Raw genomic sequence first — 18,775 nt, 5'->3', positions numbered from 1 at the left:
CCAAGTTGTAAAAACATCTCAATGATGATCAATGGAAACAGGAGGAACCTGAGCTCAATTTTGAGTCTCATAGCAAAGGGTCTGATACTTATGTGAATAAGGTATTTCTGTTTTAAAATGTTAATAAATTAGTAGAATTGCAGGAAATTAGCTGTTGCACTGCAAATGTTTCTCTCTGCTTCATGGCAGAATTTGTAGAATTGCATGAAATTAGTTAACAAATTGCAAAATCTTCTCTTGCCCCATGGGAAAATGTATAATTTTTTTCCCTCTCCGCTGTCAAGAGGGTGGTCATTAAAAGGATTTGCTTGCAACAAAATATCACTTATGGTCCTCTGACTGCATGTGTCAATATGGATTTGGGTATTCACAGCCGCGAGCCACAGCAGCCTCATGATGAGTTCAGATTTTCTTTCCAATCAAAGTTGTCCATCCCTGGGTTAAGGTTAGCTAAAATGCAAAAATTCTCAAATTTGGACATTCATTTGACAAAAGCTAGATCCCTTCTGTTTAAATTAATCTAACCTGCTACTAAAAAGTGACTTCCGGTCGTAGCTGTATACCACCTAGTCGAAACAAGCCACTTCGATACGCTACAACCGGAAGTCACTTTTCGTAGCAGGTTAGGAGAGCATTTTTGCTAACCCTAACCCTTTTCCTAACCTTACCTAATTCCCCTAACTTGCTGGGGAAGTTCTCTTAACCTGTAACAAAAAAGTCACTTCCGGTCGTAGCTGTATTGAAGTGGCGTGTTTTTAGGGAATATCGTCGCAGGTTTTGACTAGTGGTATATACGTACAGCTACGACCAAAGTTACTTTTTCGTAGCAGGTTAGATTAATTTAAGCAGCAGGTTAGGAGAATTTTCGCAGCAGGTTAAGATAATTAGGAAAAAGGTTAGTGTTAGCTAAAATGCTCTCCTAACCTGCTACGAAATGTCACTTCCACCCGTAGCTGTACTCAATCTAGTTACAACTATGATCGCAGGCTGGTTAGTGCTATCTGGATTCCGTGGGACGTCCCTACCCATAACACTAACCTTACCTAACCCTTACCTTAACCATTTTAAAATTCAACTTCAATGGGGTAACGTCAGAGTTGGGACGTCCCAAGGATCCTGTCGCAGGCCTGGTCACAGGTCAAGTAATCAATCCGTCGATGACATCGATAGGTGTCCAATACAGGCATACAAAATGGAATCTGTCAAAAGGATAAATGCATCCTCTCTTCGACTGTAGCCTGCTACATAAGAGTTGAATTGGGCCAGTTGGCCCACAGTAAAAGTCTACAACAAAAGTAAAAAAAGCACAAAATATTCAGCAAACATTGCATGGAATGGTGTTGATGAATGCATGACGCATAGCCTTTGTCTGGCAATTGCAGTTAGCACTGTAGGCTATTTCAAAACAGCCAAAATAGCTAAGTAGGGAAATGTATGTAAACATAAGGTTTTAACATTGTTTTTTTTTTTCTTCATTTCACCACATGGCTATGAGCAAACATGTAATTGCCTGTTGAATTATTGACCTTTGCCTTTGTGATGTGAATAATCTGTATGCAGTTATCAAGAAAAATCTGCAGTTATTGTATCTGTAACCGGCGGCAATCACAGAGCACATAATTTGAATTGGGCTTTTATCATTGGAAAGAGCCATAAAACTACTATGGCCTTCTCAATTTATGACCAGGGATAAATGCTGACTGTGATAAACTCATATATAGAGCAAGAGGCATGCCTTCTTCAACACAATCAGTCTTCAGTCCTCGAAAGAACAGTGGTGAGTAAACTGGCAGTTATTTTTTGGTTTAGTTGGGTGATTAGCAATAGGATTTGTTTATAGTTTGAGCCAGTAGGTTTGGGCAAGCTGATCAATGTCCTACAGCTCTAGCCACCTGTTTTATGTTAATATGTATTTATAATTTATGTTTGAGTTTTAATGTGTCATACAAAGACTCATTGAATGATACAATGAGATATAATCAAATAAAACAAATTCAATCATTTATTGAAATTTAAGTTAGCCTAAATGTGGTAAGAAAGTCCAAATGTCTTTTCACAATATTACCTATTCTATATCCATATTGTGCAACTCCATCTCTATAGGTTGTTGAAGGAGTAAGTGGTATTTGCAGTAAATAAAATTCAGGGAAGAATGGCTTCTGACATGGACTCCAATACTGCTGGTGTGCAATACAATCGCTGGAATGAAGACAACATCAATCTGAATGTGGCTGGAACAGGTGTAAGGGGGTAAGCTCTGAGGAAGACTCATGACTGGGTGACAGTAGATACAATCAGTGTTCTTACTATTATAGGGTACCCGTTGTTTATCACAGGGGATAGGCAATATAAATTATAGTGAAGGACAATGTTTTAGGCAGTTCAAGAAACACTTTACATTCAATTAAGGTATATGAAGTTGAAAATTGTATTCAGTGCAGTGTTTCCTACCTTTAATCCTAGTTTATTAACTTTTCCAAATGATGACTCCTTGAGTTTACTGATCGTGTATGGACTGACCCCAACTGTAATCTGTGGCCATATTATGACATGACATGTTCTGTTCCCCAAAGGCTCTACAACAGAGTCTGCACTGGCACCTTGGGCATAGCTATGAAGGTGGCCGGAGCTTTGGCTGCACTGGTGGTTGTTTACATCATAGGATACGCCACTGGATATTACGTCCACACATGCTGACCGGCCACTGACCGAAGGACCCTCAACAGATGGGATTATGTTATGTAGGGATTGTGTTGGGATTGCAGTTTGCTTGTTGTAAAGTAATTGTACAGCTTCCCACAGCTTTGTCTTATATGTGAAAAGTCATTGCAATTAAGTCCAAAAACATGAACATAATGTTTGACTTACAGTGCTTGGTATTCAATATGTTCTTGTCACTAAGTGATATTATCTATTTCAATTGTTTTTTCAAGATTGTGCTACAGGGCTTGTTATGTTAGCCTATTCAACTGTATATCAAGGCCCTGTGGATTTAATATTTTAATGAAAGGACACAGGCAATACTAATAGTAATAAAAAAGCTGTTGAAAATATGTTAATTACCTGTGTTATTTAACAAACAAGGTGTGGTAAATATGCTGTCAAACAAGAGGTTTGCCTCTCTTGACAAGGACTGGATTTCTTTTTATTTAGGTGTTATCTGCAAATATATCAAACCTAATCATCATTACAAAAATACACTTAAATATTTATTGTCTCACCTCAAATCCATCAAGTCTGTAACGAGAAATAGCTTTATAATCAAACTGTCATTGAGCTTAAAAAAGTCTGTACATTTGAGCCCTGGACCGGGGTGTAATTTATAGCGGGAAAGGGGGGACATGGCCCCCGCTCCCAATATTAGAGGCAAATGTTGTCCTCTGCAATGTCCATAAATTAGGGCCTAATGAATTTCAGTTGACTGATTTCCATATATGAACTATAACTCAGTAAAATGTTTGAAATTGTTGCATGTTGCATTTATATTTTTGTTCAGTATAAATGACAGTGAAAAAGAAAATCTCACCTCATTGCTCTACTTCATCAAATCAGCTTTTATTACTCTCCCTCATAGATTATTTTTATGGTAGCAATATCTTGCTCCTCAACAGAATTTACGCTATGCATTTCATCATCTGATGAGGAAAATAGGGTGGAGTTGACTTTCAAGACCCATTCTGCAATTCTCTGGTCCGTATAATAATCTGCATCATTGGGACAAAGAGAGTCTATGCCAGTCTTGATGGTATCTTTGTCTTCAGAGTACTGGGATTCTGTTTTAATAGCCGAGTCATCAGAGTAGAAATCTCTCTGCTGTTTTGTTTCACATAGACTGGCATCATGTTTAAGTCTCTCCGTCATCACCCCGCTGTAGTTGGCACTAGGGTTACTCACATCATTTCTCCGTTGCCTTACTAACGGGTTTGTTGGTGAGAAACTTGATGCCACAGCTGGCTGGGCCCCAAAGGTCCCCTTGGTGCAATCTAGTCTGGAGCGAGTGTCTGGGTTCTGGATGGTATCTTTTGTAGACCTATTCAACATGGTTAGACTACCACTATCTAACCCAGCTTTGTTTGACATTTGACAATCCTGCGCACGTTTAGCAACCAGTACCCGAAATACTGTATTTACACTCCTGACACCAGACGTGTGTGTGTCTCCGTTGTCTTGTAGTGACCCGGCTGGTCTTGCAGAGAGAAACGGCACATTTGCGGCCTCCGCTTTACCAGCAATGATTCTTGATCCAGTGATGGGCGGCAGAAGGATACTCTGGGTGATAGAGGTTGTGCTTGCACATCCTAGTTTATTTTGAATCATTAAATGCCTAGGACAAGTAAGATATTCAATTGGGTTTGTTATCTTTGGAGCTGGTCTCAGTTTAGCATTCGCTTGAACAGGGTCTCCTCGTGGAACATTCGGCCTGTCAATCCGTTGCACATTAATCTCCAAGTACTGCATGTCCTTTTCACTAATGCTTCTCCACCGTGACTTTTTCTCCCTGTTTGTATCCGACCAGGCTTGCTTCTTCTGTACTCTGTAAGTACTTTTCATAGTTCCAATGAATGGGTTGCCTTAAATGGAAGCTTGCATCTTGTGTCGAGTAGTCCGACTCGGTCATTGACGTATAGGACACCTAACTGCAACTCTCTGGCTATTCTTTTATACTGTGTGTGAGTGTGTCTGAGACACAGCCCTTTACACACTCCCCCCAACCCTTACTGGACACTTGATATGTAACAGTACCCCACACTTTAGTTAACCTGTTAATACCCAAGCAGTTTTACAATTCAGTCAAAGGGCCGTTCACCATGCATGCACATTAATTGACCAATCTCTTTTTGGGGTTTCCTGTGTCATTGAGGCCAAGCATTCCTGAAATGATCAAGAAAATAGGAGAAATGTTTCTACCCAGAACAAAGCATTGGCTTTCAACATGTGCAAAGAAATACATAACCACTGCTGCCCTCAAGGTTCAATTTATTTTAGAGATCTTTTAAAATATTAGACATTATACACATTCCCTGCTCTTAATTAATTAAAGCGGGTAATGGAAAAAGGTTTTATACTTGTTTCAGTTCACAAATGCTAAAATGTTGTCATTAACTATGTCTACACTCTACAGACCACACAGGCTTGCTACAGACTTTACAGTTATTGTGAGTTGCCTTTAGCGTGTAGCAATATAAAAATAAGTATACAAAAACTGCAATATTTTAGGTTTGGTAGGTAGGTAGTTGAATTATTCTATGCCTTAATACAGCAGAAGCTGTTTGTACGTGCCAAATAGTAATCAAGAACCTTAAGCAAGGCTATAATTACACTATTTCCATGTTTGAGAAATTAGTGGATGTAATCAGCTTTGCTTACCAAGGGAACCCGGCAAACCAAATACATTGAACAGTGGCAATTCATATACAGTATTGTGATTAACTGTGTGAGACTAAGTGTATAAATCAAAAGGCTGGTTGTTGCGCAACTACCAAATGACGTTCAGGTCGCCAACGTCGGTGCAGAGGTCCGTTTTGGACGGGTAGACGACCTTGAGGTTTCCATCAGGGTCCACGGTGCGAACCTGCTGGATGACCAGCTCTCCTGAAGTGGTACCATCTGAGGCAGGTACTGGGGGTGAATCCGACTCTCCCTCTGACCCGGCCTCCTCTCTGTGCTCAAACGTGAACTTGTTCAGCTCCGCCATTTTCTGAGAAGGAAACAGAGAGATGTGTTAATTGCTGACCATTGGGACCATATGGATGAAGTCTATTTGAGAAAGTAAACTAGAGCAGGGGTCGGCCGCAAATGAGTCATTTTTTTAAATGAAATTTTGGGGGAGTTTAGTGTTTGGTCCAACAACAAAAAAAGAGACTAAAATCACCAGGAATTCCGCAAAAATAAAATCTAAATAGAAAATCTGTTCACCAAGTATTCCCCCCCCCCCCAAAAAAGATTGTCTCAATGTAATCAAGGTATGAAATTGTTATTATTTCCTCAATCTTTACATTCTCCTAATTTTATTTCTTAAGCAATGGCGGCAAATTTTGTTGAAGGTATTGTAAACTTCTCACTATCTTGCCCCACTCGACTCACGTTTGTTGACACAGTAAAATATATAGGGAGAGGTATACGATCTGTCAGTGCGATTGTGGAAATATAGGACAAGCACTTCCAGAACAGGAAGTCTCATCAACAGTGCAACCTACACTGTGTACAAAACATTAGGAGTGCTATTTCCATGACATAGACAGACCAGGTGAAAGATATGATCCCTTATTGATATCACCTGTTAAATCCATTTCAAATCAGTGTAGGTGAAGGGGAGGAGACAGGTTAAAGAAGGATTTTTAAGCCTTGAGACATGGATTGTTGAGGTGTGCCAAATCGAACAGGAATTAAATCAACCCCAAACTCTCATGACCTGACCTCAAATCACTCCTTCAATCACCACACCCAATCAAAACCGTACCCTCTCTCAATAATGGCTATTTTGGGGCAGGAATCAGAGTGTGGATTAAACCCTTATCGGCTGCTATGTTTCGACAAGGCTGTTATTGAAACGCGTCTGCTGCTGTGTGTACTGATGGGTGTAGGCAGCTCTAGGGTTGCAGTCGTATTGTGAGCTGTATGTTTAGGTGGTGACACCGTACACCGCCGAGCCAGTCACCCCGGACAGATGAGCTCACTTATTCCACTGAGGGCCAGAGGGGCCAGGATCCAGACATCAAACCAGCACAACACCCTGAGACTGAGCATGACACCCGGTGTCATGACACTTTTCTGCTCTCGCCAGCCACCGTGTGTCTGACTGAAGCATGCATGTGTAAATGTTTAATTCATGCAATCAACGGCTGTAAGTGTTACGCATGTGCATTGCAATGTAGGATTCAGTCCTACTGCATGTCTCTTTGTATACAGGGAGAGAGCTGAGCTTACCACTATGAGAGCATCCATCACATCTTTACAGATCTGCAGGCTGGTAGAACTGGTCACTTCTAAGAAAAGCTCCTTAGTCGTCTTCCTGATCTATAATACAGGACAAAGACACAGTACATCACTTGCATGTAATATTGTCCCCAGCTAAAGCAGACTGCTATTTTTTATTATCAAATGAGTTCAATCTGTAAAGAGGGATGACAGGATAGAGTTGACAGTACGATATCATATCCATCCGGCATTAGAAAATAAATACATTGAATAAATGCAGTGCATTGCCTGTAAGACTATTCCACTTTCTTATCTATGCATGTCATATTCCCTTGAATGTATAAGCTACTATCTCGAAATTCAGAATAAGGGATCAGAACTACATTTTAGAATCAGGAAATGTCAGGTAAGACAACACCTGGTTGCGTCATCAACTAATAGTCTTAAAAAGTCAGCGTTTGATTTCAAGGCAAAGTACTATACTCAAGATGAATTTATTGCAAACCGGATACAAGCATGTCTGCAATTAAGCAAGCAATAAAGATACAGATTTATTTCTTTATCTGGTGTGGCTGCAATTTAAAGTTTCCAAAGTCAAAGTGCTGAAGGTGTGCAAAGTCTAAGGGAAAGTACAACTCAGCAAGGTTTTATTCTGCATTCTACACTGCTGGGCCTCTATAGGCAGGCTAAATGTAGATATTGAGAACAAAGATTTATTATAAACCATAACATTTCTATTGGTAGCTGTATTGTGAATGCACCGCTGGATCAGCAAGTGATAAGCGTATGAGTGTGAGAAAGGCACCCGTCTTTGGTCTGATAAAGATCACACACACCTTGGTTCTCTCGCTGTTGGTGATTGGTGGAAATGAGATCACATGATCCTCTGCATCCACCAGACATGGGTAGAGTTCTTTTCCATCAAGAAGCTGCAGGTATCTGAGTAAAATAAAAAAAGTCAAATAACTTTAGCTGAGAAACAATGGCTAAAGTGTAATATTACCCTCATGCCAACGATGGCTACAATAGCCAACATAACCCTTTCATAAGAGCTCATTGAAAGGTCTACACCCATACTCATGGTGAAGATTGAAGTGACATTTGAGCTCTTTGAAAACTCCCCAAAATACTGTGTCATGGTATTTAGGTTTACCTTAAAGTAAATTAAAATTAGGTCATTTATCTAACCTAATCTTGTCAATAATAATGTCATCTTTATCACTTGCCTATATCGTGGCAATATCTTTACAGAAAATGGGTGAACAAAACTCAGCTGGGCTCAAGCATGGCAGGTCCTAAAAACAACAGTCCACAAATTGTCATACACAAATAACGGAGGTCTATTTACTTCAACATGGTGGCAACATGGTTTCTGTATCAAAAAGCCTTATGGCGCCCTCATGTGTTGAATGAGCAACCTAATAATTCTGCCTTTGTTTTGAGCTCCTGAAACTACTTACAAGTGCTACTTGCTACTAAGTGCTTGATAAAAACAATGCATTATTGCATAGGACACCACACCAACATACTGTAAATGGAAAATTAAATAGGAATTCATTTATTACTACACCATAACATTTAAAGGGGCAATCAGCAGTTGCGACATACATTTTTGACCAATATGTACCCATTGATACATAAAGAATATAAGTTATAAATGGCTCATTTTTTCTTTTATTTCACCTTTGTTTAACCAGGTAGGCCAGTTGAGAACAAGTTCTCATTTACAACTGCGACCTGGCCAAGATAAAGCAAAGCAGTGCGACACAAACAACACATGGGATAAACAAACGTACAGTCAATAACACAATAGAAAAATCTATATACAGTGTGTGCAAATGTAGTAAGATTAGGGAGGTAAGGCAATAAATAGGCCATAGTGGCAAAATAATTACAATTTAGCATTAACACTGGAGTGATAGATGTGCAGAAGATAATGTGCAAGTAGAGATCCTGGGGTGCAAAGGAGCAAAAAAAAAAAAAAAATAATAATAATAATAATAAGGGTATGAGGTAGTTGGGTGGGATATTTACAGATGGGCTGTGTACAGGTGCAATGAGCAGTAAGCTGCTCTGACAGCTTATGCTTAAAGATATAAGTCTCCAGCTTTAGTGATTTTTGCAATTCATTCCAGTCATTGGCAGCAGAGAACTGGAAGGAAAGGCAGCCAAAGTAGGAGTTGGCTTTGGGGATGACCAGTGAAATATACCTGCTGGAGTGTGTACTACGGGTGGGTGTTGCTATGGTGACCAGTAAGCTGAGATAAGGCACTTAATTTGCTTGTCGTACCCCATTAGAAACCAAAACATAAACTTGTTTTAGTCCAATGTTTGTAAACAAAGTGTAAACAAACACTGTATATCATCAAAAAATTGATAACTACACCGAACAAAAATATAAAATGCAACAATTTCCAAGATTTTACTGAGTTACAGTACATAAGGAAATCAGTCAATTTAAATAAATTCATTAGGGTCTAATCTATGGATTTCACATGATTGGGAATACAAGAATATCTGTTGGTCACAGATACCCCCCCCCCCCAAAAAAAGGTAGGGACGTGGATCAGAAAACCAGTCAGTATCTGGTGACCACCATTTGCCTCATGCAGCGCAACACATTTCCTTCGCATAGAGTCGATCAGGCTATTGATTGTGGCATGTGGAATGTTGCCCCACTCTTCAATTGCTGTGCGAAGTTGCAGGATGTTGGCAGGAACGTGCTGTCGTACACGTCGATCCAGAGCATCCCAAACATGCTCAATGGGTGACGTTTCTGCTGAGTATGCAGGCCATGGAAGAACTGGGACATTTTCAGCTTCCAGGAATTGTACACAGATCCTTGCAACATGGGGCCATGCATTATCATGCTGAAACATGAGGTGATGAATGGCAGAACAATGAGCAGTGGATGAATGGCAGAACAATGGGCCTCAGGACCTCATCACGGTATTTCTGTGCATTCAAATTATCATCGATAAAATGCTATTGGGTTCGTTGTCCGTAACTTATACCTGCCCATACCATAACCCCACTGTTCACAATGTTGACACCATACGCGCTGTCTGCCTTCTGCCCAGTACAGTTAAAAACCGGGATTTATCCATACCAGTGGCCATCGAAGGTGAGCATTTGCCCACTGATGACATATTGCAGTCAGGTCAAGAACCTGGTGAGGATGACCAGCAGGCAGCTTCCCGGAGACGGTTTCTGCTAGTTTGTGCAGAAATCTCTGGTTGTGCAAACCTAAGGTTTGACCAGCTGTCCAGGTGGCTGGTCTCAGACGATTCCGCAGGTGAAGAAGTCGGATGTGGAGGTCCTGTGCTGGCGTGGTTACAGGTGATCTGTGGTTGTGAGGCCGGTTGGACGTACTGCCAAATTCTCTAAAATGACCTCGGGGGCGGCTTATGGTAGAGGAATTAACATAAAATTCCCTGGCAACAGCTCTGGTGGACATTCCTGCAGTCAGCATGCCAATTGCACGCTCCCTCAAAACTTGAGACATCTATGGCATTGTGTTGTGTGACAAGACTGCACATTTTAGAGTGGCCTTTTATTGTCCCCAGCACAAGGTGCATCTGTGTAATGATCATGCTGTTTAATCAGCTTCTTGATATGCCACACCTGATGGATTAACATTATGAGAGAAATAAGCTTTTTGTGCATATAGACAATATCAGGGATCTTTTAATTTCAGCTCATGAAACCAACACTTTACATGTTGCATTTATATTTTTGTTCAGTATATCATTTTGATATCATGGATAGTCAGTCCTTGCATCCATAGCTCTGTCTATGAACTTGAGAGGGATTACATTTTACAATTGCCATCCCTTAGTTTTTTACCCAAAAATCACTTTGTTATTGTTTCAACTGCTGATTGGCCCTTTAAAATGACATTTCACGAGCAGCCCCACATATCAAATCAAATGTATTTATATAGCCCTTCTTACATCAGCTGATATCTCAAAGTGCTGTACAGAAACCCAGCCTAAAACCCCAAACAGCAAGCAATGCACGTGTAGAAGCACAGTGGCTAGGAAAAACTCCCTAGAAAGGCCAAAACCTAGGAAGAAACCTAGAGAGGAACCAGGCTATGAGGGGTGGCCAGTCCTCTTCTGGCTGTGCCGGGTGGAGATTATAACAGAACATGGCCAAGATGTTCAAATGTTCATAAATGACCAGCATGGTCAAATAATAATAATCATCACAGTTGTCGAGTGTGCAGCAAGTCAGCACCTCAAGAGTAAATGTCAGTTGGCTTTTCATAGCCGATCATTGAGAGTATCTCTACCGCTCCTGCTGTCTCTAGAGAGTTGAAAACAGCAGGTCTGGGACAGGTAGCACGTCCGGTGAACAGGTCAGGGTTCCATATATTGCGATGAACATGATGCAAGACTTTGCTCTCACACAGTCATACAACGTGGTAGCCACTAGGGGTGTAACGGTTTCACAAACCCACGGTTCAGTAGTATTGCGGTTTGGGGTCACCGTTCGGGAAAATTAAATGCCATTCACAATGTTCCTGGAATTGTCTGTTGTGACCGGATTGTTATGTTGGGCCTCTCAAGTTTTCACTCTGATGCTGCGTTTGTAACCATGTGGGAGGTGGGAATTTACCAGTTGTGAAGTCGTAAATACCAGTTGGATAGATTAATGTGATTTGAACTGGTTGATTAACGCAGATTGGCTAATGGCCAACAAGATGCATCCACCATAAACTAAAAGTACATCTATCATGCTTGTATACAAATGACAGTTCAGAAACCACATTAACAGACTGCTTTTTATAAATAATGTGTCGTTGCATTCAATTGCCAAAAGTGCTGTGATAGAGGACATTTCCTTAGTAGGTGATGTCAGATGTCACCGTGTGGGAGAAGTGGGTGCTCTCGATGATAGACGAGTTTCCCACTAATAATTACCAGTTGGAGGGCCGTTCAAGTGGATTTTTCTTAGTCGTATGTGATAAATTCCAACTTCCATCTTGGTTACAAACACATGACACGGTTTCCTTCAGTGCCATATGAGCACTTGTGACTCTCATAAAGGGGGCGTGTCTGCAGCACGATACATCCCCCCCTCTGGGGAAATGTGATGGGCTGTCACTTAAGTAAGCGCAACACAGGGTGCATTGGCCTATTCATTGAAAACTTTGGCTTGGCTTATTTAGAGCGGGTATGCTGAAATGGGTGCAAGAGGGAAGTTCGTAACGTGATTTGAGCAGTTTCACGAGGTGCTCCCTGAAACCCCCCCATTTTTAACCACAGAATGGATGCACATCCACAGCTATAAACCAACAACTCTAAGAGCCTACTTATCGCTCTTGTAATTTATTTGGTCCAGTCAGAATCAGCTGCCAAGGGCCGCTTGAATGCAGAGGGGAGACATGTTGTGTTGTTGTTTCTTTGCGTTTCCGTCTTGCTCCGGTATACTGGGGTGATGTCGGCTTAAATGTGTCAACATATTTGAGGTGTTGGCAGCTGCATAGGCTATTCTCGTTGAGTGTGGCGATATACTGTCAACGTTTTATCCACAACGCTCTGTCCATCGCCATTGTTATCTACTGGGAAGCCAAAATGTTCCCAAACTGGAAATTTAAACGATGATGGAGGATCTTTCAATTCTGGTTTATTGACCCCACCACTCACCATCTTACAGAACTAGTTCCTGGCTGTGTCTCATAAAGGACAGTTTGAAATGCGCCAATTAAGATTCTAATTTTATTACAATGTGCGCATAGGCTCTAGTTGCCTTAACGCAATAGCCTGAAATGATTTTTTTGTTGCTCAGATTTACTCAAGAGGCATAGGTCTACAAAGCAGCGTAGGCTTAGCCTATAGGCCTAGATTTAATTGTGTTTTTTGTTTTGTTTTCATTCAGATTCACAGTGCGGACCGAACCGAGGTCCCCGTACAAAACGGTTTGGTACGAATAAGTGTACCGTTACACTCCTAGTAGCCACAGGACCAAAACAGTGGAGAAGTTTAGCCTCGCGCTCTTAGTTGTTGCGGAAATTGACTCACTATGCTGTTTATTTGTGCATCTACGTCATATCGCTGACTCTACCTTTAAGAATGCTGGCATCAACCCAGAGGCCACTTTGTGATTCCCCCCCCCCCTTCCTTTTAATGACAAAACAAAAAAAGAATGGGCATCAGGCCGACTGCAGCTTTGAGCTGCGTTTCCGATTCTACATCCTCCAGAAGTGTGCACTTTTATACTTCCTGTCATGGATTTATAAACATTGAATTGGTGTAATCATTTGCTGTATAGAGTTTCCATCATTGTTAAATCCATGAAGGGAAGTCTGCAAACATACACTTTGGGAGAAGAGTGCAGAATCTGGATTCACCTATACTTTCAGCTCTGCTTTAAAGACAGGTGTTAATACTCACTTGTGGAGGCCAGACACATTCTGCCTCTTCCTCTGTTTCCTCTGGTCCTCTGCCTCCAGCTGCAACTGCCTCATCAGCTCCACCGCAGTCATCTCCTTACGGCCCAGGGGGACTATCTAGTAAACAACATTTTATGAGAGATTTATGCTCCTTTCAAAAGATAATTTGCTTGTTTAAATAACCGCGAATGGGACCGAAATGCATTGACACAAACCTGAATGCAATTTATGAATATAATGATTTGTTCATATGCCAATAGCGACAGGCAACAACCAGCAACAATTATTTTGTGTTCAAACTGTTGAGGTGAAGCCGCATGAAGGTCTTTCAATAACAGACTGATGTCACTATAACAGGCTTGTTGCCTGGCTTTGGCGTAAAATATGTTTAAAAGGATCATGAATTATTAATGGTATAATGTTATGGCTCACAACTACTGATTAAAACTGTCCTTCAAAATACTGGATTCTACTCAAGAAAACAGAGGTATTATGTTCAATAGAAAAAGAGCCTTGTTATATTCACCAGAAACATTTGTGAGACTGCCTGCATAAACTACTTGAACAATGACATGGAACAAGGTCCTGAGAAATGTCATCGTAAACCAATCAAATGAGAAGAGTTTAAAATACCTTGGAAAACACATAGAAGCTAGGAATGGGGGCGGGGTAGCTAACGTTAACTAGCGCTATAGTAGGCTGTACCTGTGGCAAAACTCAGGCATTTCTCATCCTATTGCTTGTTCTCCATCTTCTTTTTAAAATTGTGAGCCAACATGTTTTGGGCCCTTTTATCTCAAAATTCTCATGGCTCTCTTGTCCTTCTTCAGCAGACATACTGTAGTGAGCAATACATTTGAAATGTATATCGAATCGCAATACATATTGTGTCAGCACCTAAGTATCATGAGGTCCCTGACAATTCCCAGCCCTAATATAAGCTCAAGAAGTAAGTCATAGTAAATGTGTCAGATGTAAACGTGTTTTTTAATTTTATCTCAGAGCGACTTACATTTGAGAATTTGTGGCTGTCTAACATTGTATGAGCAAAATGTCATGCAATGTGTCATACCTTTAACATAGGAGGTGTTCTGGCATCATACATGAGAGGTCCCTTGAGTAGCTGCATGTCGTGTGTTGCGATGGTCGCAGTTGTCCTTTTACCACATAGGTCATCGTGAAGTTTGGTCTAAAATACAACAGGTAAGAGAAAGAGTGGTGAAAACGGAATAACGCGAAAGAGACTTAACGATCATATATTATGTTACATAGCCTATCGAGGATGGTGTCAATTTATGAGCTTGCACAGTGGTGTAAAGTACTTAAGTAAAAATACTTTAAAGTACTAATTAAGTAGTTTTTGGGGTTATCTGTACTTCACTTTTTATATTTTTTGCCAACTTTTACTTCACTACATTCCTAAAGAAAATAATGTAGTTTTACTCCATACATTTTCCCTGACACCGAAAAATACTCGTTAAATTTTGACAGGAAAAAGGACCAATTCATGCACTTATCAAGAGAACATCCCTGGTCATCCCTACTGTCTCTGATCTGGCAGACTCACTAAACACAAATGCTTAGTTTGTAAATTATGTTGGAGTGTGCCTCTTGCTATATGTAAATAAAACATTTAAACATTGTGCCATCTGGTTTGCTTAATATAAGGAATTTGAATTGATTTATACTTTTATTTTTACTCTTGATACTTAAGTCAATTTAAAACCAAATACCCAGTAAAAGTTTAAAAGTAACTTTCACTTGAGTCATTTTCTATTAAGGCATCTTTACTTTTACTCAAGTATGACAATTGAGTACTTTTTCCACCACTGAAGCTTGAGTTTATTTTGTAGCCTGTTTAGTCTGTTTCTGCATTCACAAACTACTAGCCTACAAAGTTTGCTTGCCAAATATGACTGTCAAAGACCGCAACATAGGAGTTGACTAACGCAGAAACAGACTGGTACCAAGACTAAAGTGTTCTCATCTCTGAACAGCATTACCTGTGCAACCAGGAATCTCTTTAGCGCATTCCCGGACCTGAAGTTCATGCCTCTGACCACACAGCACACCAAGTACGGCCTCACGTCCTTCAGTTCATTGGCCACCTTTACAGTGAATGCCCCTGGGTTGTCAGACACATGAAGCACTTTCACCACCAGCCGGTTCAACTCATCCACCTCATCCTCCTCGGTCTTCTTTTTCTGCTTGCGCTGCTTTTTGGTCTGGGTCTTCTCTGCGTTCCGGCCCCCGTCGGCCTTATCCCCATCCCCGTCGGCCTGCTTACTGCCTTTGCCTTTCCCTCTGCCACCGGCCCGAAGGTAGTCCAGGATGGACTTGGTCTGGCAACCGTTGACCATCTTCTCCAGTCGCTTGTCTTTAAGTTTGTTTCCTTTGAAGTTGATCTCCTTCAGTTTGGAGCAGTCGCTCAGCTCGTAGGGGATGTCACTGAGCTTGTTGTTGGATAGGTCCAAAACCTGAGGAAAATTTTAGATTTGTTATCATCGTTGAATGTAATAAGATGAATTAAGATTAATAACCAAACGGGGGTTTATCCTGGTCTCAGGTGTCTCACCATCGGCGAGGCCTTGTGCCAGGAAAATGTTAAGACAGTCTCAGGTTTAATACAATGTTGATAAGATGAACTGAGAGCTACCCTGTCAACCATGACCATAATTCAGTAGGAATAGACAAGAGGTATTTATGAAGTCATGCACATTTTAGGTAGCAGTGGAGTTATGGATTATTTCAGCTACAAACCTTTAGAGCAGAGAGCTTGAGAACATCTCCACTCAGCTCTTCTATGGCATTCTCAGAGGCGATGACAGTGCTGAGGAGATCCAGGCGATAGAAGTCATCAGGGAACCGAGTGATGTCATTTTTGGAGATGTTGATGGTAGAGAGTTTCGTGCAATGACACAGTCCATCTGGTAGTGACTCGATGTTGTTGCAGCTCACGTTGAGTGTATTGAGATCGCTTAGCTGGGTTATCTCTTCAGGCAAAGCATTCAGGTTGTTGACTGAAATGTCGAGGACTTTCAGGGACTTCAGATTTCCAATGGTTTTTGGAATAGAGGAGAGCTTATTCCTACAAAGAATCAAGCTGGTAAGGGTGGTCAGATTTTGTATGTCTCCATGAATCTCTGTCAAACTCGGACATTGGATGATTTCTAGGTAATTTAGGAGCTTGAGAGAATAGATTGCGGAACACAGACCTCCATTCGAGGATATCTTTTCATCGATAACTGCACCTTGCAGGACCAGTTCGCGTCTTTTCTCTTTTGAGGCTTTCTCAATTTCTGGCCAACTCTCTTGACCATCCATGCTGCTACACCAGACCCGGAAAAGGAAAACTCATGCCACCCGGTAACACTTGAGCACAGACGCTTTAAGTCACCCGGTAACACTTGAGCACACACACTTTAAAATGTCTATCTGCCGAATGGAAGACGCAGTGAAATATGCATCGAGCAGTGGAGATGATATGCGCAGTGCACGTGCAGACTGGATACTCAAAAATATTTTTGAATTGATTAAAAACTTCATGGACCACAGTCCTTCGCGGTGACACGATGATCCTGCACATGCGCACCTTAGCTTACTAGTTGTTGTCAGCGGTGGTTATGGAGATGAAATGGGACTTGGGCAAGCTGTCAACATTTTTGTAATGTTCATGGTAAGATATCTTTGATATATTTGTAGTAACATTATACTTCAATAGGAAATACGTTGTATTCAAACGGTGGTTTTATTGTGCATCAGGTGTCACTATATTTATATGAATTCAAGGTGTTTTACGTTACCATTCTAAATAGGAACGAGTTAGCTAACGTTAGCTAGCTACAACAAGCTAGCTAACCTGTCTTTAACTCGCGCTGTCATCAGCTCCAAGTTCATTCCTTCCCACCCCAGGGACGTCAGAAGCAAGCAAGCAAGCAAGCAATGCAATACCATATAGCTAACACGGAGTATTGAAATGTATGCTATTGAACTAATTTGTTTAGGGGCATAAATTTGATATTACATGGCAGAATGATATGAAAATTAAATGGCAGAATGAAATCCCAAATTCACCTACACACCTAATCTTGTGTCCATTGTAGAGTAGTGTAGCTGTCAAGGTTTATCTCAATCCCAGGGTGAAGATTGCTGTCAGTCTTCCATGGTTTACGAGTATAGGTAGCTAGCTAATTACTGTGCCAATCTATTTGATAGTGAACGGTGCTTCAGATGATATTCCGTTTTAGATTATGTTATGTTTCTCCATATTTGATAGTGTGCAGTAGCAGGATGCCCAGGAAGATAGGATTCACCCTGGTCAGTTCCTCTGGTCACGAAGATAACTTCAGTGCCAAGGAGCTGATGGTCCATGCACCAACGGTCAATGGCTGGAGATCTGCCAGGTAGACACTCTTTCTCACTCACACACTCTCTCATGTGCGCCTCCGCCATATGCAAGTGTCCCAAAGCCTCCGAAAGCCACTTCGACCAAGCCAGCAAGGCTGCAGGCTCCAGAGCGAAGTGCTATCCCAACACACACTGCAATATGTTTGGAGTTTGTGCAATTTCATACAAAAAATTGCAAGGGCTGCCAAATTATATGACAAGTGCGTTTGTTTGTCTGATTTTGAGGCTTGACACATGAAACAAATGAAATACCTCCCAAATTAAATGTTTAACTGTTACTGAACTTTATATTTTGTTAAACAACAGGGGGAATTTCATGCTTGTTTTATTATTTAAATGCAGAACATGAATTGCGCCATTCAAGTCATGAGTGTGTCCTGAAGTTGATGGGTTTATTGATCCCCTCTCCACTCTATTGAAATCACCTTCTGAGTTTCGTCACCAACACGTGACAACGGAGGGCCCTCCAAACGAATTTGTTGGGGCGAGGGGCTGATTTGGGATTCACACACACACACACACACACACACACACACACACTGCTTTTAGATCTGTTTTTCAGTAATGTACTGTAAGTGCAGTACTAGAAGTACCAACCTCACTGTTTCTTTCCACAGGTTCTGTCCATACCCTCAGCAGATCACTTTGCAGTTGCCAGAGCGGAGTCGGGTCCGTAAGCTGCAGCTGCTTGCCCACCAGTACCTGATCTCAGGCAAAATAGAGTTCCACATCGGGGACCGACTACTAGAGGCCGACTCACCTGGTCTCTCTGGGCACCTCCGCAGGCTAGGGTGAGTCAGTAGAACCAGCGAAAAGAGATGTCTGACCGACACAGACAAGGCACCAAAAGCAAGAAACTGAGCTGAAACAGGGAGGGAGTATCTGAACTCGTCTGATAGAAAATGTGTTTTTTCTGTTGCAAAACATTTTGCTATGGTGTACCCTAATGTATATGAGTCTGGCTTAGTTGGTTGTCATGTTTCTATGGAGCATGGTGCTGTGAACAGAAAGGTTGTTGGTTCAATTTCTACCTGACACACATATAGTAGTGAA

General features: G+C 41.2%; 3 protein-coding genes across 5 annotated transcripts in view; 2 read left to right on the top strand and 1 right to left on the bottom strand.

Moving 5' to 3' along the window:
- Positions 1-1,576: 1,576 nt before the first annotated feature.
- On the top strand, positions 1,577-3,053 carry smim1 (small integral membrane protein 1). The gene is made up of 3 exons (XM_014145666.3): positions 1,577-1,777; positions 2,104-2,250; positions 2,574-3,053. The coding sequence occupies exons 2-3, from the start codon at positions 2,153-2,155 to the stop codon at positions 2,695-2,697; spliced, it is 222 nt and encodes a 73-aa protein (XP_014001141.1). The 5' UTR covers positions 1,577-1,777; positions 2,104-2,152; the 3' UTR covers positions 2,698-3,053.
- Positions 3,054-4,960: 1,907 nt separating this feature from the next.
- Positions 4,961-16,682, bottom strand: LOC106571990 (leucine-rich repeat-containing protein 47). Its single transcript, XM_014145664.3, has 7 exons — positions 16,076-16,682; positions 15,319-15,792; positions 14,388-14,504; positions 13,317-13,432; positions 7,755-7,857; positions 6,928-7,017; positions 4,961-5,698 (listed from the first exon to the last, which is right to left on the bottom strand). The coding sequence occupies exons 1-7, from the start codon at positions 16,637-16,639 to the stop codon at positions 5,477-5,479; spliced, it is 1,686 nt and encodes a 561-aa protein (XP_014001139.1). The 5' UTR covers positions 16,640-16,682; the 3' UTR covers positions 4,961-5,476.
- Positions 16,683-16,885: 203 nt separating this feature from the next.
- LOC106571987 (centrosomal protein of 104 kDa) overlaps positions 16,886-18,775 on the top strand; it is a 50,302-nt gene continuing 48,412 nt past the window's right edge. For all 3 annotated transcript variants that reach the window (XM_014145663.3, XM_014145662.3, XM_014145661.3), the window contains exons 1-3: positions 16,886-16,991; positions 17,592-17,718; positions 18,340-18,513. In XM_014145663.3, the coding sequence (XP_014001138.1) occupies positions 17,606-17,718; positions 18,340-18,513 (287 nt within the window). In that variant the 5' untranslated portion in view covers positions 16,886-16,991; positions 17,592-17,605. The remainder of the gene's footprint in view (positions 16,992-17,591; positions 17,719-18,339; positions 18,514-18,775) is intronic.

Source organism: Salmo salar, chromosome 15, assembly GCF_965601325.2.
Source record: "Salmo salar chromosome 15, fSalSal1, whole genome shotgun sequence".
Classification (NCBI taxonomy): domain Eukaryota; kingdom Metazoa; phylum Chordata; class Actinopteri; order Salmoniformes; family Salmonidae; genus Salmo; species Salmo salar.
This window is presented reverse-complemented; position numbering and strand designations above follow the sequence as displayed.

Bases quoted from the DNA above. Each gene is read 5' to 3' on its own strand.
- LOC106571990 (XM_014145664.3), bottom strand. From the start codon at position 16,639: ATGGATGGTCAAGAGAGTTGGCCAGAAATTGAGAAAGCCTCAAAAGAG. The intron at 15,793-16,075 runs GTTTGTAGCTGA...AATTTTCCTCAG, and splicing joins TCAAGCTCTCTGCTCTAAAG to GTTTTGGACCTATCCAACAA. The intron at 13,433-14,387 runs GTATGACACATT...GTTGTTTACTAG, and splicing joins GAACACCTCCTATGTTAAAG to ATAGTCCCCCTGGGCCGTAA.
- smim1 (XM_014145666.3), top strand. From the start codon at position 2,153: ATGGCTTCTGACATGGACTCCAATACTGCTGGTGTGCAATACAATCGC. The intron at 2,251-2,573 runs GTAAGCTCTGAG...TGTTCCCCAAAG, and splicing joins GCTGGAACAGGTGTAAGGGG to GCTCTACAACAGAGTCTGCA.